Source organism: Eulemur rufifrons, chromosome 1 (genome assembly GCF_041146395.1).
Source record: "Eulemur rufifrons isolate Redbay chromosome 1, OSU_ERuf_1, whole genome shotgun sequence".
Classification (NCBI taxonomy): Eukaryota; Metazoa; Chordata; class Mammalia; order Primates; family Lemuridae; genus Eulemur; species Eulemur rufifrons.
Window position 1 is genome coordinate 48,602,806 of NC_090983.1, and position 22,870 is coordinate 48,625,675.

A 22,870-nucleotide genomic window follows, 5' to 3' on the forward strand; every position below is an offset into this window, starting at 1 on the left:
TCTAAAAATTCAAATATATAGACTTTATTAAGGACTTCCATTTTCTACCTTTACAATTTATAATCAATAATTATAAATTTGATTCTTGAACCAGATCATATTCATCCTGGCAATGAAAAGTAACCATTTGAATACACAAGAAAATTGGCTTCTGGTTATCTCTTTCTGAGTTATGACTTCAAATATAAAAAAACAAAACACACATCATGGTTTTATGTTTTGCAAGGAAAATTGAGCATCTTTGTAAACAATCTTAGGACATTGACTTCTTTTCAAGACCCCTTATAATAATGTTGACACTGAGGTGCTATTGCTAGTGTGATGGCTCTATCCAATACACTCATCCTGTGGATTAATTAAGCTTTTGAGGACTATACCAGGAATCCAGTGATCATTTATGACTTTATTTCTATGGAAAATGATTGGGAGTTCTAGAATATTGACTTTAAAACCAAGGTTAAGAACACCCCTCATTCATAAGGGGTCCTCTTAAACTCATTTCTGTAATTCTCATAATCCATATACTCTTTTTGAAGATGATCCTAATTGTTAATGGGTAATAAAACCTTTAATCAGGTAGTATGCAGCAGGACAATTCTTATAGCAAAAACATAGATGATATTCCCTGTACCTCATTTATTCATTCAACATATTCATTGAGTGCCTCTTCTGGGCAGGGCCCTAGGCTAACAGCAGTAAATCAAGACTGATCTCTAACTCAGAAGACGTTAGATTTTATTGGGGAGGAAGACATACGCACAAATAATACACAATCAAATGTCTTAAGTATTATAATAGAGATAGTAAATGAAATGCATTGCATTTTCGGAAAAAAGCAAGATACATTCTTCAGAGGGAAGAGGGAAGCCTTCCTGGAAGAGATGGCATTTACAATGCCACTTGAAAATGGAGAGAATTTGAAATGGGACAGAAAGGGGAAGGCATCCTAGGAGGCACAACAGCATAAACAAAGTCATAGAACTCAGAAAGTGTGTACATACAAGAACCAGCTAGTGCTTCATGCAGTGAACATGTCTAAAGTAACTACCAGGTATAAGACACTGCCTAAGGGGCCAGAGACAAAAAGAAAACAGGTGGACCTTACCTTTGAGGGAAAATTTGGTTTAATAAATCTTATAAAGTATAAGTGAAAAAACAGTTTCCAGTTAAGTTTGAAGATGGTAGTGGATGCTGAACTGAAGCATTGGAATAGGATTCCGTGGTGATGGCTTTTATGATGGTGATAACGCTTGTCATTTACTAAATCCTTCCATGTTCTAGGCACTGTGGTGAGAATTTGCTATACATGCATTATTTCCTTCAGGTCTCCTCATGAAGTATGATTACTGTTTTATTCCTACTTGTTAGCTGAGAAAATTGGAGCTTAACAAGTCAATTAACTTATGCAGTGTTGCCCAGCTGGTAAATAGCAGAGCAGAGATTTGAACAGGTGTATTGGATTTCAGAGCCAGTAACTCACTAAGGGCAGCCTTAGAAGACATTTGAATAGGTAAATGATTGATTTGAGCTGTTCTTAAGAATTCACTTGACTACAGGGGGAATACAATGGTTAAAGAATTGTGCTAGTGAGCAGTTAATGAGTTGCTAAATGAAGGTAATGGTAATGGGTATGAAAAGGGGAAGGAGGTAAGGGATGTCATAAAGATAACAGGGACAAGGAAGAGGGAGAAGTCAAATACAGCTTTAAGTTTTAGAGTTGGTTTAGTTGGAAGTCTCGTGGTGCCAGGCAGTGAGATAAAGGCCACCAGAAGAGGAATGTCCTTTGGGGAGTGAGGGGAAGGGGTGGACGTCCAGAAGCTGGGATGACTAGTTTAATTTTGTACGAGTTGAGGTGCCAATGGGCCACAGGTGGAAAGGATTTAGCATGTGGTTAGAAATACAAAAGTTGAACTTGGAAAAGAGGCCATTTGGAAATGGAATCATATTCTGCAAATGGTAGATAGGTCCAGGGAGACTGAAAAAGGCCTTCAAAATCATAGTTTTTATTAGGCTGGAGAAATCATAAGTGAGATTACAGGGTTTATGAAGTGAGGGGGTTGGAAAAAAGTGAAAAAAAAGTGTAGGCTACTTTAAAAGAAGCTAAAAGTTAAAGGCAAGTAGCTGGTAGACTAAGAGGCTAGCAGGAATGAAGCAAGTTGTGTTTGTTTTTCTTAAGAATGGAATGATGGGATGAGAAAAGAAAGATGGTGATTGATAAAGTCTTATGGAGCACGTAGGGCTGCATTAGCTCAAGGTGATGAGTTAACTGGGTAAGGGATGCCTGGTGCCTTCTTTGGATCTATCCAAACTCTTCCCAGGTTTTAGGTGACCACTAAAAATGCCACCTCTCCACTGAGGCTTTTTCTCTCCCATAGTTTCCCCCATAGAGGCTTAAATGTTTCTTATCTTATTCTCCCACCACTCTTAGTGTACATATATGGACCAGTGGTTCTCAAACATCATCATGCTTATAGTCACCTGGGGGGCTTACTAAACCACGAATTGCTAGGCCCCACCCCCAGAGTTTGTGTTTCTACAGGTCTAGAGTAAGGCCTCGAAATTTGCTTTTCTAACAAGTTCTTGGAGGACTCTGATGCTGCTGGTCTGGGGACCATATCTTGTGTACTACTGAACTAAACTAAAAGTATATGAGAGGTATAAATAAAGAGCTTGGGAGTTTGAGGATGCACTAGTGTGCCATATCTGGAAATGTTCTAGAAAAATGCTTCAAGAATCAGTCATGATTTAATGGCAGGCAAAAAAGAATGGAATACTTTGTCTAGCTCCATGAAAGAAAAATACTTTGAAGAAGGCATCAATCTAATCTCTCCTGATCAGAGGTTTCTTAGGAGAAGTCTAGCAAAGATTAAAAAAAAAAAAAAGGAAAACCACAGCCATGACTATAACTTTATTTTAATCATGAAGAACTAAATGTTATGTGAGCAAGAAGTACACAATTGTTATTTGGGTGAAAATAAATACAGAGCTAGCATACCATGTTCCATTTAGAATACCATTTTGTTATTATTCATAACTGAGATCATTGGGCCTGGAGAAATACACCATTTCTAAGAGTTGGTTTTATAATTACCATTTGTTTGCTGTATTTAATTATTCACTTAGGTTTACCTGTCCCTGATAGTTACTGTGAAAATGTGACATAGGCAGATACACTACATCTCTGAATTTGGGTAGGTGTCATTTGTTCTGTACGTCACCGAAGTGTTGGCTGTGGTTGGTGAACATGCTAAGTTGCACAACCAAAGGAGCAAAATCCTTCCTGACATTTGCGAGCATCAGTCATTTCAAGTTTCTTTTATTCAGTCAAAGGCCCTCTAAGCTAACTCAACAGTGTCAATGACAATCAGCTTAGCATAAGCAAAACAAGCATTCAGTCATAGCCACACTGTGTAACATCGATACATGAGAAGCTTTATTCTGATCACATAGTCAGATGCCACTAGATGGAGAGTTAAATTAGTTAGATATGAGAGTAAATTATGTATCATTCTAGTTCCAAGCCTACACAACTGCTAATTTCACTTTGGTAATTAAAATTCGGTTTTTGAGTTGAGATGCATAAACATCCCTATTAATGTTATCAGATTGTCATCTGCTTTAGTCTTTTTGAGTTGTATGCTCTGAATGTTTATGTAAAAAATAAAAATCCATAGGAAAGGAAACAAATTCTTTAGACCATTAGGTATGCAAATAAACTATTCCAGACTAACAGAATATAAATAAAATTCATTTTGAGAACAGATTTCTTTTGGGGAAAAAAAGGGAATTTTAAATTTTGCATAGATGCCCACGTAGGCAAAAAAAAAAAAAATTTTTTTAGATTAAAAAAACCCTTGAAATCTAAGTGATACTGAAAATTCTAAATTGTTATAAAAAATAGATATTTTCAGAGAATTGAATTGCTTTGTTAGGAGGGAGATGCAAGTGTCAGATTTCTTGATTTCATTTTTACCAGGACAGAGTGGTAGTTTCTTTTCTTTTCTGAGTAGCTGGGAGATACTCAGAAAAATTGCATGAAAGAAAGTCACTTGTCAGTCTTTTAGGATATATTTGGTTTGGTGTCGTCAGAAGGTAGTCTGCCCTTTCCCTAGAATCAAGTTGCAAACACTATCCTCAATAGTAATTAGAGCTAAGCGGCAATTACAGGACATATGATTTGCAGACATACTGCCTGCCGGCTGTTTCCTAGCACCCCATTTCACAGGAGCGCCAGGTTGAAATGATGGAATTATTTATCTCTAAATGCACTACCTCATACAGTGCTCAAATGCAGAAGTGAACGTGGACTGTAATCTTAAAAACGAAGGTAAGCACTGCTGACTGATCACCATTTACCCCTCAGGGAACTTTTTCATGTAGTATGTGACAAAAAAAAATATAAAAGTTTAAATCTATTTGGGAAAAAGAGAAAAATATTAGAATTAAGAAAAAATAGAATTTGCTAATTTTGTGACTTTCTTGTCCAGTATTCTCTTGGATTTCCTAATCCGTTTGTATTTAAATTGTACTATTGAGTCACTTTGCTAAATATAATAATGATGTGACTGATTTCCCACATTTCCTTTATTTTTATGACCTACTGTTAATTTTTCACTCAAAGTATTTATCTCAGAATAACTACTAGGTAAAAATGAGATTTGTGTTTAATCCAGGTATGTTAGAACACTCTCTTCTTTTTCTCTTCTCTTCAGAAAGTTATATTTAAGTTGATGATTGTACATGTCTAAGAATCCACATTCAAACTGACAGAATAGTGCTGGTAGCCTGTAATCAAATTGAGTGACGTGGGTGATTTGCACTCCTGTCACATGATTTTGTGATAGGCACCATTTCAAGTTTTAACATTCCATCTAGTTTAAGTCAAAACTCAATGGCTTCATGTTTATTTAGACCCTTGGGTATAGAAATCTCTCTGGAAACCAGGTAAGTTTAGCTCCTCAAGAGGGAATATTGTCGAAGAGTAGGTGTATTTTATTTGTATACAGTAGATACTTGTGAGATTCTCATTTCTATTTTAATGTTATCTCTTTGTATTCCCCCAACTAAGAAATCCTTTTCCTTTCAATTTTGCCATTTGTAAAACATGAATAAATATTACTGTTAGGAAAGAACTTAGAAACTCTTGGCACCAGGAAGATGTTTTGATCTCGTAGCCCCCAGTGGGATTTCAGATGGTTTGGAAAATATTGAAAGAGCATCGACTTCTTTTATTCTCTCTTTATTGGTGGATTAGAGATGTAAACACTGAGGATTCAGTGGACTCCTGAGAAAAATGAGTAAGTTTAAGCCAAGTGTGTTAATTTTTTTGAGATCCTTGAAACTCTGTGATGTGTAACCTTTTAGCAGATAGTATTACTCGATGTAGTTATTAAATAGGCTAGTACTTGATTTTTGAGAAAATTTTTCTAGTCCTGTATCCATCATTGGTTCCATTTTCTATATGGGTTTTTTTGTTTGTTTGTTTTGTTTTTTTTTTTTTGTCATGGAATCATTTATCCCTCAGAATCATTTTCTTTATCAGAAAAAACATGGAATAATCATAAGCCATCTAAGAGTTTAGAACACTACTTATAATGGTATATGTAAAATACATGTAAGAAGCTACTAAATATGTGTAAAAGCACCTTATATCAAAAGATGTAGTATTTGTACCCAGGACACAATAATAAATTTCTATAAAAATACACCATAAAATTCTATGGTGCATTTAGGTTCCTAACTTGTCTCACTCTATCACCTGTGTGGCAGATACCATCGTGGGAGCACTTTTGAAAAACAATCTTTGCTGGTTACAACTGACATGACTACTGGAGACATAGCCAGAGATGTCTAATTTAATTGTTACATCTTGTTGCAGGGACAAACTTGTCCTGATACTAGCATAATCTTTCTATTAATCTTTTGATTTATAGAAGCAAATATTAAAAGCAAAATTAATATAATGTAGCTGCAAAACAAGGCAAATGACAAATTTTATGAGTGCTTCCTAGTTCCCTGGCAGTATTAGGGTGAGAGAAACAGAGACAAAGAGAAGGACATGAGAGAGACAGGAGAGATGAGAGGCAGAAAAGACAGATAAGTGAGAAGGAAGGAGACTTGGGAGACAGAGTGTTGGAGAAAGATAGAGAAAGGAGGTGTTAGAGAAGAAGAGAGATAAAAGACATTCAGAGTTTGGAAATATGTAGGAATTGTGCAATTTTGGAACTTTGGATTCTTTTCACCTTTTCTCTAACTGGAAGCATGCTTTGTCAAGTTAAATACATTGAGTACCAGGTCCATTTTTATGAATTGTTTACTTTCCTTTGGTGTCTTTTAAAGCAAAGGGAGCTTAAAGTCTCTTTGAAGTTCAGAAGAAACCAGAAGTCAAAACAAATGTTCTAAAGGAAAATATTTCCATTCCTTTGTTGCCTTATGAAGCAAATTATTGAAAAGGAAAATAATGAGTACTGTGATTAAATTCTCTACTTCAATGGGACTCCTTATTAAAAAATCATTATGGCTTTGACTTTTGATGTGCATTGAGAGGGTAAGAGGGAATCATTTCGGAAGCCAAAAAGAAATTCCATGTAAGGAATATTATTCGGCTTTAAAAAAGAAGATCCTACCATTTGCAACAACATGGATGAAACTGGAAGACATTACGTTAAATAAAATAAACCAAAAAGAAAAGTACTGTATGGTCTGTCTTATATGTGGAATCTAGGGGAAAAAGAAAGTCAAATTTATAGAAACAGAGAATAGAAAGGTGGTTACCAGAATGGGTTAGGGGAGAAAAGGGCACAGGGAGATGTACATCAAAAATAAAATTGCAATTGTGTAGGATGAATTTATCTAGAGATCTAAAGTACAGCATAAGGGCTATAGTTAATAATACTGTACTGTATACTAGAAATTTTTTGAGAATACATTTTGTGCTCTTACCACACACACACAAAAGTAACTATTAAGTGAGATGATGAATATGTTAAATTGCTTTACTATAGTAACCCTTTCACTACGTATATGTATATCAAAACATACCTTAAATTTTATATGATATTATTTTAAAATAAACAAATTATAAAATAAAAACTTTCTTGACTTTGATGAATATTTTTTTAAAAAGAAGAAGAAACTCCATGTAAAAAAGCCTGGTACAAAATTAGTATAGTAGTACAAGAGTAAACATAATGCACAGGGACAGGGGCAATCATCTTTGATAAATCCCTTCCCATGCAGCAAATTTTTGGGTAGTTACTGGAGGGCCTTATTCGATTCTGTTTTGCATATTACTAGTACCCCAGAAGCTGCCTGCATGACTGAAGCAAGTAGCATCAATTTCTAGGATGTCAGGACAATGACAGAGTTCCAACAAGCCAGTCCAGAGATTGGCCCAGTCTGTTAAATACCCATTAAAGACCCTTTGAGGCCAGGTGTAGTGGCTCATGCCTGTAATCCTAGCTTTCTGGGAGGCTGAGGCAGGAGGAGAGCTGCAGCTCAGGGGTTCGAGCCTGAGCACAGTGAGACCCCATCTCTTATTTAAAAAAAAAAAAAAAAAAAAAAAGACCCTTTGAAATAATCATCCTCTGGGTCACAGGACATTCCCTGTTTCTTAGGAGAAGGGTGATCTGCCATTGTCTCTCAGTTGCCCAGCTCCTATGTTTGAAGGAGTTAGATGCCCTGCTTAACTAGGTTGTTCCTGTTCACACAGTTTTTGCTCTGCTCTACTTCATTTTGTATAGATTTCTGCCATATGATGAAAAGGCAAAAGGGAAGAAAATCATTTTAGGAGTGAGACATTAGGAAATTTCAAATAAGGAATTGGTGCTAATTCTAGTTCACTTCGTAAAACTAAGCCAAACTCACCATTCTTCCTTCCTTCTCCAGATCCCCACCTCACCATTTTTCCCATCCTAGCCCCGATATTACCCTATTACTCATAATCTCTTCTCACTCCATCACTGGTATAGCCAGATCAGGCACTCCATACCAGGTTCCATGGGAATGGAACAGGGGCTTTCATTCTGGTTGCACGGCATTCCCGGCTGCCGGACGGAAGACATCTCTGCTGCTCCTGGGTGAAAATGGCTTCTCTGTTAAGAAAGGACCAGAAGTGGCGGCCTCTGTGATGGTTACTATGATTGTAATATTCCAGTGGAATTTTTTCTGAAAGTTCTATAGTGCATTATAATTATGGTGGCCATGGGATATGTGTGCAAAAAAGGTTACAGCAGTTTTTACTGTTTCTATTTATTCCCAAGTTGTTGTGCTTTCTGGAATTCTATGACTTTTTTTGTTGTTGTTGTTAACACGGGCAACAGCTCTTGAATAGCTATGAAGTGTTTGGTTAATATTTAAGCTAAGGAAACCTTTTTGGTCTGCCAAGGTAGGTAGGAGTAGAGAGCACCAGCAGAGCAAATATTAACTCTGTTTTTTTTTTTTTTTTTTTTTTTTTATTAAGCAACCTTCAGGGAGGGAATATCTTTTTAAAAAAATAATTTATATAAGCCACTATTTTTTCCCCATTTTGGTTTTTAAATGCCAACAGCCTAGACATTGAATGCAAGAACTGAAATTCTCTGAAACTAAAGGAAAAAACATTTTGTGCCCTGAAGCTAGAATTTATAGCAGCAGCTGAATGCACTGACCTCCAGAATTGCTGTATCCAGGCCCTTTAGCTTGGCCCTTTGTACGAACTGCAGAGGAGAGGCTTAAAGACAGAGTCAGAGGCCTAAACAGCACTGCTGCTTTGATCTGCTTGAATGGAAGGTCAGTTGCCATTGCTTGGAAAAATGTGTCTTTTCAGATAGTGTTTTTGTTGCAATTCTGATAGTACTTCAGTATAAAAGCCACCAACACAAATGTGAGTGTGCTGCCTACAATGAGGCTATTTGAATTGGTTATACTGATCCAAGTTTTAATGGGCTTTGTTTTTCTCTTTTTTCTCATTGGGAATATTAAAAGAATTATTTAAAATGAGGTGTTGTACTCAATCTTCTGCTGGTCTTTAAACTGGAAAGAAATGTTGGCTCTTGGCCACACTGGTTTTTCTTTCACTGAATTTCTTTCTTCCATTATTTATGTTGATAGAACATTAAAATTAAAATCTCATCTAAAAAATGAATACTTTCTTTTAAATTTCAGTCAAAATAAAAAAGAAAACAGACTAAATACTAATCTAATTAAATTTTTAAGGAAGATAATGACTACAATATGTGATTCCTGTACATCTTTGATAGTATAGACTTAAATATTCAAAACAATGTCCCTAGCCACTGAGCTCTAGGTTTTGTTCTACCATCAGTCAGATACCATGGTGAATTAAACTCTCCTAATCCCATTTTTCTCAATAAAATGATGGGTAGATGTCTAAATTATGTTTGCCTCTAAAATTTTACGAAATACAAGTCCTCTAGAAATATTCAGTGACTTGAAAAACATAGTTGTTGCCTTTCCCAGGAAAGTCTGTATTTTTAGGAAGGTTAACTAAAATAACTGATAATTCTGGGCTGCCATTAGATCCCCAGCACAGTGTAAAAGGAGAATAGTCCCTCTGCTTGTAACAGAAAGAGGCTTCAGCCCTCATGAAAGGGTCTTGATGCCATTGAGGAGAGTCACTGGGCAAATGTAGCTCAGGACCATCTCTCTGGGCCTTTTTGCCAGAAAATTTCGTCAGGCGCCTGTGATCTCCCAATCTGTTCTCGACCTCAGACAATTTTAGTAAAGCCCTGTCTGGAGATAATTTTGGCTTCTCTAAAGACTTAGTAATTTAGGAACTAAGCACATGACATTCCCCTTTGATAAGTCAGGTGTTTAAAAACTATTTCAAAAAACTAGAGAAAGCATTTGTTAGAATCCTATTTTTCCTTCTTCAAGTTTCCTTTCTTGCATGAGCATGCTTGATACTAACGTATAACAAGTGGAGAAACTACAACAAAGCAAAAATATTTTAAATTCAGTTTTAACCATTTAAGTTTACTTAAATTATGAAATTCTCAGATTTTTCAATGCTGTCTTGAAAAAGAATTGCAACTAATGAGGTATATCACATGTGTAACCAAACTATAGTTTGTACTATATAGTAAATAAATCTTACTCATTTTTTTCAACACTTAAATATAAGAAACTCAGTACATGGGCAAGGCATTCAGGTAAAAAGGAATTACCACTTAGCTGTGTATATTCTATTGCCACAGCATCTGGAAAGCCATGGTTTTGTGTAAAATCCGGCCTGTTACTGCTAAACCCAAAGGACACTGTGGCTTAAAATCTCTCATGATGTGGCTTTACTGCTGTTTTTTGATGCCGTACTTCATTATTGCTTATCAACTTCAGTGTGGTGCTCAGAAGGATTGATTTTTAAATGCAACATTCTGCCAGGCTGCTGCTGTGGCAGCTGCTGTTGAACTCTTTGGAGGAAACCCTGAGCTGCCCCGTGGGAGATTTGTGCACAGAACTGCCAATTGTTAAGATTTTATGGACTCGGAGTTCTAGATACAGATTTTTCTCTTTAGCATCACTGGATTCTCTGTCAGTCTCCTCTAACTGCTTCCTAAATTCAGCAAGGAAGCATCAGCATTAAGGGGAACTTTTATTTGCTCATAAATTGTTTTGAGCAAAATCAAGCTGTGAGTGGAAAAAAGAATTCAAAAGCATTATATTTATCCTAAGACTATACAAACTTGACAGCATTTGAAAATATTTTTCTTATTGGGGAATTTTGGCTATATTTGTCAAAACATTTTATTAAAATTAATATCATCGACCACATTTTTATAATTTTCTCTTAATGTATAACATACAGAAAAGTGCACGTATCATAAGGCTACAGTTGGATAAATGTACACAAACTTAACATACCTGTGGAACTCTGTCCCCCAGATCAAGGAAGTGACATTCCCAGCACCCTAGAAGATCCTTGCATGCTCTGGTTCAGTCACTCCACCCCCCCATCCTATCCCACCCTTTCTACAAGGATAGCCACTATCTTAACAAGCAGCATAAATTACTTTGCCTACTATTGTACTTTATATAAATGGTATTATACAGCAAGTGCTCCTTTATTTTAGTTCTTTCTCTCAACATTATGTTTTCAAGGTCTATTTGTTGTTGTGTGTAATTATATATCATTTGTTCTCATTGCCATATTCCATTGTGTGAACATACCACAATTAGTTATTCTTTCACTGTTGGTGGGTTAATTGGCTAATTTACAGTTTGGGGCTATAATAAATAGTATTGCTATGAGCATTCTAGTACATACCATTTCTGTTAGGTATATACCTAGAAGTGGAATTGCTGAGTCATAGGGTATGTATATATTCAGCTTAAGGAGATATTGCCAAATCATTTTCAAAGTTGCTATAACAATTACACTTCAGTATAGAGTTCTGGTTGCTCCATATCCTTGTCAACATTTAATAATCTTTGTCTTTCTTCACTGTATTGAACCATTCTTGTGGGTGTGTAATAATATCTCATTGTGGTTATAATTGGCATACCCTTAATGACTAATGAATTTGAGCACCTTTTTGTATGTTTATTGGCCATTTTAATATACACTTTGATGAAGTGTCCATTCAAATCTTTTGCCCATTTATCTAGTATTGTCTTTTTCTTATTGATCTATAGTTCTTTATTCTGCATTCAGTTCCTTTGTCAAACTACATATATTGTGAATATCTTCTCCCAGTCTTTGGACTGCTTTTTCACTCCTTTGATGGTGTCTTATTTCTATGTTCATAATCTTAATAGAGTGTTTTCAACAATTTTTAAATTTTATGATTAGCACCTTTTCTTTCCCATTTAAGAAATCTTTACTTACTGCAAGGTCACAAAGATGTCCTATTTTTCTCTTTACTGTTTTATATTCTAATCCAGAAACCCTAAGGATACCTTGAGAACCTAAAAAAGTTTTTTAAATTGTACATTTCATTTTATCTATGGTTTTTTGTTTATGTAGTTCCCTCTACCATTCTCCTATATCCACCTCCCCAAACACAAGCCATTCCTCAAGGTTTATCTTAAGAAATATCTCATCTATGGAAACATGTATGAACCCAACTCCTAATCAGATACAATTTCTTTCTCTCTTGAACCTCCATAACATTTTGTTGATAATATATGACCCCTATCCTTTATGATAAATATTAATGAATTAACTGTGCTCTCCTGGGATATGTCATAGTGTCAGATGAGCAGGAGTAGTTACCAGAGTAACTGAAGCTTATACAACACTGGCTGTGTGTCCAGCACAGGGTTAGGCACTTTGCACAGAAAAATGTCAATTATTTCTCCTCCCAATCCTAGGATTTGTCCAAAGTTGCAGAAGAAAGTGGTGGAGCTAAGAGTTTTCAGCTGTTTGATTTTTGAGTTAGTGCTTTAACCATCTGTGTGATAGAACAGTGTTGTCTGAAGAACAAGCTACAATGCCATGAACATCCCAGAAGCTCTGTGGGAAAAAAAATAGCCTTGATTCCATTCTCAAAAAATTGAGGGAATAAATTTATCTACCTAGATATTCACAGTCCCAATAGCATATTAAAAGTTCTGAGATGTTGTTAAAAAGAACTACTTTAAGCTTTGTGGAAGAAAACATTTTCTAAATGTATTTGATGACAGAATCTTTTTCAGGTAACAAGTTTACATATAACCTACTTTAGGGAATGATGGCATGGGTTTTAAAGTCAGACACACATAAGTTTGTACTCAGGCCCTACCACATATGGAGTGATCTTAATCTCTCGAAACCTCACCTTTCTCATCTGTAAAATGGGTATAATAATAATACAAACCTCATAGAGTTGTATTGCAATTTAATTAAATAAGGGACAGAAATCATTTAGAGCAACACCTGGCATGTAGTAAAATCTCATTAGATGCTAGTTGTTATTATTTTCTCTTCTCTTGAAAAGTAAAATAAATTCTATCTGACTCAGTTTATAATCCCTATAGCTGCCAGCACTGTGCCTTGTTGGTCCCTCATAAGTATTTATTGAATTAAATAATATTGCTATTTAGGGAAGATTATTATTAGATAAATATATTCCAGAAGCAGGTCTTATAGAGCATTAAAAGTTTTTTATTATCAGACACTATACTAAGGTCAGTTAAAAGTTTCAGCTAATTTACAACTGTAAACTTACCTGTTTGGAGGTCCAACATTTTAAATCTTTTAGTTTGAACGTGAAATGCTTCTATATACAGCTGAAGAATGTGTCCAGATAACTGAAATATTTTCAGCTGTATAATTTGGTAACCATAGAACATTGGAGGAAAAAGCAGAATTCAAAAGTCAAATTTCCTGGGTTTTAATCCTGGCTTCTCCATAGTGTAAACTGTGTGAAGTTGGGCTTAATCTCTCTGTGCCTCAGTTTCTCATCTGTAAAATGGATCTAATAATAGTACTTTGTTTATTGGGTTATTGTGAGCATTAAATGAGCATATGTACAAATATATTTGGATATATGTACACAAATGAGTATTATACATATGTACACACATATGTAATGTGCTTAGGGTAGTACCTGGTACACAGTATGCTATAAAAATGTTATCTCTGTTGTTATTATTATTGTGTAACCTTTTCAGAAGCAAAACTCTTTATCAGTCACATCCTCTATTCACATAACCACCTCCTAGTGACCACACTTAATGGTCTCTTGGTAAATTATTTTCCTCATATAGCATAATGATGGAAAAATGGCAATGTTGAGAGAAGTGAAGGAGATAAGGTGTTGGTAATTGTCCTGGTAAGAGAAAAAGATACACAGTACAAGGGGCCACAAAGCTGGGAAAGCAATAAAAAGAGAAAACTGAGTTTGGCAGGAAATCTGAAATGCCACTCATTTTAATTTCTTTATAGAAATCTTTGAGAGTTCTATAATTGGCATTGTCTCCTCCAATAGATTTTTATAAAATGTTTTTTTATTTCAGTACTCACTGAAGTACGCATACATAATAGCAGCATAAGAAGAAACTATTTTTCCAGGTTATAGAATAGACATAGATTTGATCTCATTCAGCAAATCCTTCTTCATGCATATTTCGTGACTCTGGTGTACTCTCCCTTTGAAGAATGAGGTGTTTTGTTTCTGTTATGGTACGTCTGGTACAGTATGCAAAGAAGAGCAACTAGGAAGCCTCAAAGCTGTAACCTAAATAGGCCTTCAAGATCATATTTCTAAAGGTCAAAGACAGAGGCAAGAATTTCACCTGTCCTCAAGTGAGGTTTTATTGTGATGTATTATAGCATAATCCACGAACTTAGTGAGGCACCTATTATGTTACAGAGGGAGTTGGCTGAAATAATAGTTTTCTTATGATCATAATGGGGAGTTGTCGTTCACATATTGTTGGTTTCATAGCTATAGATGAATACAACTTGTATTTTACCATTGAAATAAAATGTATGGAAGAGAGTTCGTTGCATTCTTACAGGAAAGTATGTGGATATAGGAATTTCCATGGTGAAAGTGGCAACTGTTAGATCTTTAAGGTATGCTTAGTTATATGTGTGTATTTCATTTTAGTACAGGAAGTTTGGTAAAAAATATATACATAAACACACACACATTCAGTGATATGAAAAGCCTTACTATCAAATAAGATGGGACCCTATTATGACTTTATTCATTATGATATATACCAGATTATATCCTATCTTCTGAAACAGAGCTACAAATAGGAGGCATCTTATATAATATTGCCAAATAGTTCATACAAAAAAGTCAAAGGCAGGTCCTGTCCCATGAGAATAGCCATGTAAGGGGTATATTATGCCACCCTTTGAATTGAAATGTCTGCTCATTATATTTTCAACTTTTTTTTCTCATGAAGCCCTTGACTTTTAGAGAAAGTAAGCATTTTCTTACAGGTGCAATAGATTTTGGCCAAATTTCTGCTTGTCACTCACACTGACTTTTGAGTACCCAGAGGTGAGGAGAAAGGCTTCTTAGCAGCAGCAGCGGCGGCGGCAAAATCTAGAATAAGATGACAGAGGGATCAAAGCATGAAATAACCTGTGCAAAAAAAAATGCACTTTATTCCTATTTATTTCCCATTTGAAAAAACTTCCTTTGAAGCAATCAGTCTTGGTGAAGAAGTATTAAAAAGCAGGTTTTAAAAGTGAAAACAGCAAGTTTGAGGTGAAGGATTGATGAAAGCATAGTTTATATTTATTCAGAAGATCTACCAGTACTTTAAAACAATCTGTGTTTAACATGGCAAATTGTCTGTCATTAAAATGCTAATGAAATGGTAAACAGCTGCTAAGTTTTTTATGCTAATGAATGGTGGCAGCTAAGTAGTTCTCAAGCCTTGTGTTTATTAGCATAGAGATTTGATTGGGTATGGGGGATCGTTGTGCATTCCGACCTTTGTTGATGGAGCAATCTGTTTGTGAAGTTCCCTGTAGCATTCTATTTGATTTGAGTTTGTTAGTACAAAGTGACTCTAGCCAGGCCTTGGAGGGGGCCATGTATTACACAGTGTTATCAGAGGCACCATTGTGGGCTTAAAGAAAGAACTTTGCTTCCCTTTGGGAGACCCACAATGGCAAAATAATTACAAATTTGTTCATGGTGCAGCTTTAAGTAGAATGATTCTGTATACTTTTTATATTTTATATTTTTAAAAATGATAAATTATAAAAGGTTATTGTTGTATTATAAGAAATATCTCTATTTTTTAAATTTAGCTAAGAATTTAAAGCAAAGCTTTTAAAATAAATATTTTAATAAGTGCCTCTGCAATATTTGACGTATTGATATAATACATCATCTTGGATCTACAGGCACTGAAGTTAGCAATGTAATATTAACCTAATTAGAAGAGTAAGTTGTAATTAAATACAGGGTGGTTATGTGAATGATAGGCTGAGATCAGAGCATTTCCTTGGGCATCAGAGAAAAGCATTACTGCTCAATCTATACTTTTGGCTGATTCCCTGCTGAATCCTGCTCTATATTCCCTAATGGATGGGGCTGACCTGACAACTTGCCATTACAGACAATGCTTCAGGCACCCTTTCCTTTTTTTTTTTCTGTTTTTAGGATCAATGTAAATGAAATATGACAGTCCATTAAACACCATTGCCAATGATGTTCTGGAATGATTTGAAATATGATGCACGGTTTATTAAGGAAATTCATTACCAAAAAAAGTATCATTGAAATAGAAATTTTAATGATTCTGGACACTGTGTAAGAGATTGGTGGAAATTTTAATAGTTGGAGCATTTTGTCATAATTTTAATTTCTCCTTGAAGGGGATTTGAGGTATATAATTATTGTGTGATCCTATGTAGGCAAACCAGAGAAACTGGAACCCTCAGACACTGATGGTGGTAATATAAAACATTTCAGACACTGTGGAAAACAGTCGGGCAGTTCCTCAGAAGGATAACCCATATGATTACCAAATGACCCGGTAATTCCCAAAATTCCACTCCTACATCTATACCCGAGAGAACTGAAAATGTATGTCTACATGAAAACTTGTAAACAAATATTCATAGTAGCATCACTCATAATAGCCAAAAAAGTGCAAGCAATTCAAGTGCCCATCAACTGATGAATGCATAAGCAAAATGTGGGACATCCCTACCATGGAATATTATTCAGCCTTAAAAAGAATGAAATTCTGATACATGCTACAACATGAATAAACCTTGAAAACATTGTCAAATGAAAGAAGCCAGTCACAAAAGACTACAGATTGTGTGATTTCATGTAAATGAAATGTTTAGAATAGACAAATCTATAGAGACAGAAAACAGATTAGTGGTTGCCAAGAGCTAGCGATGTTGAGTGAAAATGGAGAGTGAATGCCAAAGGGTATGGGGTTTCTTTTAGAGGTCATGAAAATGTTCTAGAATTGATTGTGGGGATGGTTGTACAACTCTGTGGATATGCTAAAAACCGTTGAATTGCACACTTGAAGTAGGTAAATTGTCTGATATGGGAATTATATCTTAATAAAGCTGTTATATTAAAAAAAAAAAAAAAAAAAAAGGCGTGCCAGAGCCTATCTCCCAGAGAGCTACCTGCACCAACAATTACTTATCTGCACTATGTGGAAGCTACAGGCTAAAGAATGCTTGTCACTGGAGAGGAGTGTTATCAATCTCCTACTCATGCATTAAGCCAGATATTTGAAGAGGTGACAGCTAATATAAATGTTAAAAGGGATAGTTGCTAAAATAATACAAAACTCCCTAGAAATAAAAGTTGAAGACAAAAATTTGAGTTCCTGTCTCAACTACTCCCTGTCCCAACTATTCCCTGTCCCAACTACTACCCTGTCCTCAAGCCGGGCCATAATAAACCCTTTTACATTATCAAACTCTATAATGTCTAGACTACCTATTTCCCTCAAAATTAGAGCAACTTTCAGTTTGTTTCTTTTAAGAGAATAAGTTGAGTCATAACTTTCTTGAGAGCAGACAGTAACTATGAGTTCAAGTATTTTTCCTTTTGTAAAAACCCTATAATTATCTCTGATTTGCATAAAACATGCCTACTAGCCATTCAGTAACTCTGAATAGTAAAGAGCATCTGGCTTCAAGAGGCTCCTCCCCTCTTCTCTCCTGCATTTTTGGCGAGTCAGAGGCAAGGGGTTAGACAACAGGACGTTCTCATTCTGCCTGTCCCACCTGCCAGCAGCACCTGTGCACTGGGAGTCTCCGCCGGGTATGAGCAGCCCTTGCCCCTTCCATAGGGAAGTGTTCTGCATCACTGTCTTGGACAATGAGGATGAAGATCCCTTTTAATTGTATTTACTACCTCTGTGCCATTTGCTTACTTCCAACATAACTCTCTTGCTCGCAGGTTGCATCTCAGCGGTCTTGTTTTTTGCACTGTAGGTTTGGGAGGGAGACAGATGTGAGCGAGAGATTGAATTCATTTTTGTTTTGTTCTTGGCAGGCAGTACATGCCACACTACTACCCTTCCTGCTCTTGTGCGCACACCTACCCTGATGATGCAGCCTTCACTGGATATCAAACCATTTATGTCTTTTCCAGTGGACAATAGTTCTGCTGTTGGGCTCTTTCCAAATTTTAACACAGTGAGTAAATGCATTTTTGTTTTATTTGTGCCCTCCTCAGTCTCTTTCATTACATTTGTGAATAGGCAATAGATGTAGCCTTGTTTCCAAAGTGTGTAATTTTAAACCATATATTGATTGTACTGCTCAGCTGTGCTATGGAAGATGCTGCTTCACCCATGGGAGTTAGTCCAAACAATAGCCAGCATGTTTATTTTATACATATTTCCACAGATGACTTTTCACCTGTTGCATTGCATAATTTTGATAGACTTTTCAGTGGCTTTAGAACCTATATCATTTCTGGGATGCCGTTTACATGCTCAAGAACACAGCTTGGAGATATCAAGCCACATTGATTTTTCCCTTCTACCAGAAAGGGAAAAAAATGACTATATGCTTTATCTTTCTGGGTGAATTTTTATTTGGGAGATATTTTAAATAAAATGTGACTCTTACACAAGGAGAATTTATTTTTATTTAGGGACTATTGTGGATTATGTGAATCTGACTCTATTAACAAAAAGAAAAACACATTTTTAATCTACATATTAGTTATCTGCATGATACTTAGACATTCCTTTTAAAACATGATAAATATTAGTGACTTACCTATAATTATAATTCAGGTCACCTGACCTTTTATTTGAATGAAAGACATTTTGTAGGTGTGTCAAGTGGAGCGTGACATCTTTCAACAATAAAATTCAACATAAAATTAGTCTGTATCCAGGTTCTAAACTTATAGTAAGAGAAAAGGTTAAACAGTTCACATGACTGCATGAATTATGTCTGCTTGGTTGATAAATATAGTCAGTTGGGGTGTGTTGGTCTACATGAATGATAGAGCATTATAAATGCTGCTGGGATACAAAAAAACTGTATTATCAACACCACCAGACAGCGAGCATCTGAAGTACTGCCAAATGTTTCCTTTGCAAACTTATCTTCTGTATGAAGTGAAAACAGCAAGAGGATTTTTCCTTAAGGGTTGTAAATAAAATCTGCTGACAGGCCTTCTGTCAGGGCTTAGTGTTGTAAGGTAATTAGGGGGTACAGGATCAGCCAACTTTTTATAGAGCACTGTCCTTGTCTTAGTGAGTAAACAGTTCAATGTTTTTGTCTTCTTTACATTTTTCCGAAACAAGTCAAACAGTAAAAAAATAAACAACAACAAAAAACAGGCATAAAAAGGGGAGCATTATTTCTAGAGCGGTGGAACAGCTCAGTGGGATAAATCACTCCTGCCTTGGTTCCATTAATCCTTGGGAATCACCCTCCCAAAGCACCACATTATGCTATCTCAGAGAGCTTGAACTCAAGCAGACTTGTTGTGTCCTCTCTTGAAACATGTCATTCCAAACATAATTGAATTAAGCGATACTTCTTAGAACATTTACTAAGTATTTGTATTTTGATGAATGTGCTGATGAATGTCTTTGGGAGATAGCATTTATAGCCACTGCAGAAGTCTAGTTGCTGTCAGGAACCAGCATTGATGATATGGGTAGGCATAAAGGGCTCTTACTGTGGTTCACCTCTCTGTATTTATTTGGTTTTGACACAAATAACACATGAATACTTATTTCGAAGATTCAAATAAAACATTAGCGTTCAAGGCAAAATGAGAAAGTCACTGGACCCTACCCCTGAGCACACTCTTACTCCCTTCACTGGAGGAAAGTGCTGGCGTAGCTGGTATCCATCCTTCCAGCCCCCTTCTGGAAGTATGTTATGCACATACCTAACAGGTACCTTATAGGTACTGTTGTTGTTTTATAGCTTCAATCATATGATTAACACTATTCTCTAAGTCACTTTTTTTATTAATAATTATCAAAATGTCTTACCTATGCCTCTCTGTTTTTAAGAGCTGTAAAACAAAAATGGAGTGAATGATTTCATAAAGGTTTTTTTAAGATAAAAAATACAGTTTCATAATGGCTTGTTAATATTGCATAGGGATTACAGATGCACTAACATGCCTTTTTGTTTGTTTGATTAATTGTACATGGCAATTAGTCTTATGATATATTGGAGAAAACCCAAAGAGTAATTCTATTATTAGAAATTCATTTGTTTCTTCCTTTGGAGGAAAAACTTATAATTTTTAAATAAAAATACTATTTAGTCATGGTGAAAAATACCACAAAGAACTACATGAAATAGTTGTTTTCACTCTCTATATTATATGCAGGGGGCATTTATGAGACAGAGAGCTCTTTTGGTAGCATATTAAAATCCAAGTCATTCCAAGTGGGACCCTCTATCATCTTACAAGAAATGAATTTATAGGATCACTGGATGACCTATGATTTTTCACTGTGAGTTGCAATTTTAAGTATGCTAATCCTTTTCCTATAGGTTTTTCCATTCCAGTATTCAACTCACCCAATAGATTACCTAGGGATTTTCATAAATGTCATTGTCCATATTTTCTTAGGAAAACACCATTACATCACTACTAATAATTACATTGGATTATTGTATATTTGTGATGTTTTACATCCTTCAAAAGACTCAGACCTCAAAACATTTTGATAGGCCTTGATTATTACTCCTATTGTCCAGAGAAGGAACGAGAGTTATTAAAGGAAGAACTGAGACTTGAATTAGAATCTTCTAACTTCAAAACTCATGTTCTGGCTCTTTGCATCCTTGGCTCTTTTGGCCCATATCGCCTCCCACTGCATTCATTGTGAACAAAGCTCAATCAGAAATCTTTTGTGCTCTTTTCTGGAAACATTGTAGACAATTTGCAGTAGAATCATTAAGTAGAAAGAGGAAAGGATTTTTTTGAATGTGTAAAATAGACCTCTACAAACAACTATAAAGCAGAATATATTTGAAAAACAGCTACAATTTCTTGTGAGCAAATTTTAAAAGTATGTTGTACTCAAGAGTCCACTTATTCTTTGAAAACCAGGTGAATTCTACCATGTCAGTTTATTTTTAAGCAAAGCTAATATTAGTAAATATAAGATATGAGGTCAATTTCAATCTTGTAATTATTGTTAGAAGAACAAAAATCCTATGTTCTAACTGAAGGTTTTGGAAGATTAATGTTTTACTATTTTCCTTAATTAGATTTTAAAAAATACATCAAATGATGATTTCCTCCTTTTGTAATAGTGGAATATGATAACATTACATGAGAAACTAGCAACAGTGAAATGAGATTCTGTGGTATTCCAAAATAGAATAGGTACCTGTTCTATGCTAAGTTGTACTTGATGAAGAAATAGGCTTCACAGTGCTTTTAGTGGTTTTCTTGCCTTATACGCCACAACTGACAAATTCTCTCAGTGCTTACTTAGCTATGAAGAATAAGCAAATAATTTGAGACACTGTCCAAGCAGAATTATACAGAGATATGATAAAGAAGATGGAGTTTGGATCATTGATAATTTATGATGGGCTATATGTCAAGGATGCATGACTGGAGAATGATGATGTTAACACTGTGCTTCAGCAGTTGTACTTTACAGAAAGACTGTTTTGAGTCATTTATAGCTACAAGACTGTGCGAACCCAAACATAAATTTTTAAAGATCTCGACCTTTATATCTAAAGCCTAATAGACTTCTGTGCCTGACTACCCACCTTCAACTATTTGTCGTTCAGGGCTGAATTTGGATATCACCTCCTTCACAGGAAGTCTTCTCTCACTCTTCAAGTCTGAATTAAGTCCTATCTCTGTGTTTCCAAAGTAGCCCCAGATTACCTCAATTATAACAGTTGTCACACCATAATCTAATTACCTAATTATCTGACTTCTTCACTAGAATGTCAGATCTTTGAGGACAGGGGCTATATCTTGTTCATCTTAATATGTTGGGTGTCTCACATAGGTGCTCAATAAAACTTTTCGGAAGGAAGGAAGAGAGGAAGAGAGAAAAGGTCAGAGGATAGGGCCCCAGTTCCTTGGTTTTCAATATTCATACTCCCCCATCCAGCAAAGGGAATACTAATATTTTTGAGCCCTTTCTAAGTATTAGGTGATAAACCAGGTGTTTACTTTTATTTTTATTTTCCTGAGGACTGTCATCACTTTTTAATCGAAAGGCAATTGTTAGTTACAAACCTTTCTCCAGCTGTAGTTCCCTGCTTTTTCTGTGTGGATGGTGTGGAAACTTCTGCCATTATTTCCTACATTCCTTGTCCTTTAAGAGCGTTTAGTTAAAAAACAAAGTCGTTAGTTACTGAATTTTATTGAAAACATAATATATGCACTAAGGAGTACTGAGATTAGGGAGAGGATAAACAAAATAAATAAAATGAAAATACCCTTGTGCCCAAGAAACTTATAAGAAATAGAATAAATAGAGTTGAAAAAGGCAAGATAATAAAAACCAAGAAACACTGGCAAAGTGAATAGTTACTAAACTTTATAGTATTCAAGAGACACCAGAAAGAATAAATTGTTTTGTATTCCAGTAGAGCTATTTTCATTATTTTGATAATAATTTTTCTTTAGTCTTGCCAAATACTCCATGGCCATCCTTTAATAGTTGTACATAATGTTTAAGGAGCTACTAAAATATACACAATTGCTTCTTGCATTAGAATTAGAATCTCCTATTTCCCTTATTCTGGATCTAACTTTCATCTTTGTTCATGAACTGCTAGGATAATACCAAGATGGATGAAATTAACTTAATATGATAAAATAATTTCATTTAGAAGACCCATTTTTATATATATATATATGTATACTGTTATGAACTAAATGTATCTTCCCCAAATTCATATGTTGAAGTCTTAGCTCCCAATGTGATAGTATTTGAATGTAGGGCCTTTGGGAATAATTAGGGTTAGCTGAGG

General features: G+C 35.4%; 1 protein-coding gene across 12 annotated transcripts in view; it reads left to right on the forward strand.

Annotated features, from left to right (window-relative positions):
* The window catches only part of ZNF385B (zinc finger protein 385B), a 369,836-nt gene that overhangs the window by 265,456 nt on the left and 81,510 nt on the right, over window positions 1-22,870 (forward strand). For 6 of the 12 annotated variants that reach the window (XM_069492682.1, XM_069492761.1, XM_069492530.1 and 3 more), the window contains one exon: window positions 17,925-18,067. The exons of 2 other annotated variants lie outside the window; for them this stretch is intronic. In XM_069492682.1, the coding sequence (XP_069348783.1) occupies window positions 17,925-18,067 (143 nt within the window). Of the gene's footprint in view, window positions 1-4,139; window positions 4,328-8,570; window positions 8,770-8,827; window positions 8,864-17,924; window positions 18,068-22,870 lie in introns of those variants that run through there. 4 more of the 12 variants (XM_069492875.1, XM_069492826.1, XM_069492979.1 and 1 more) reach the window with 4 other exon arrangements.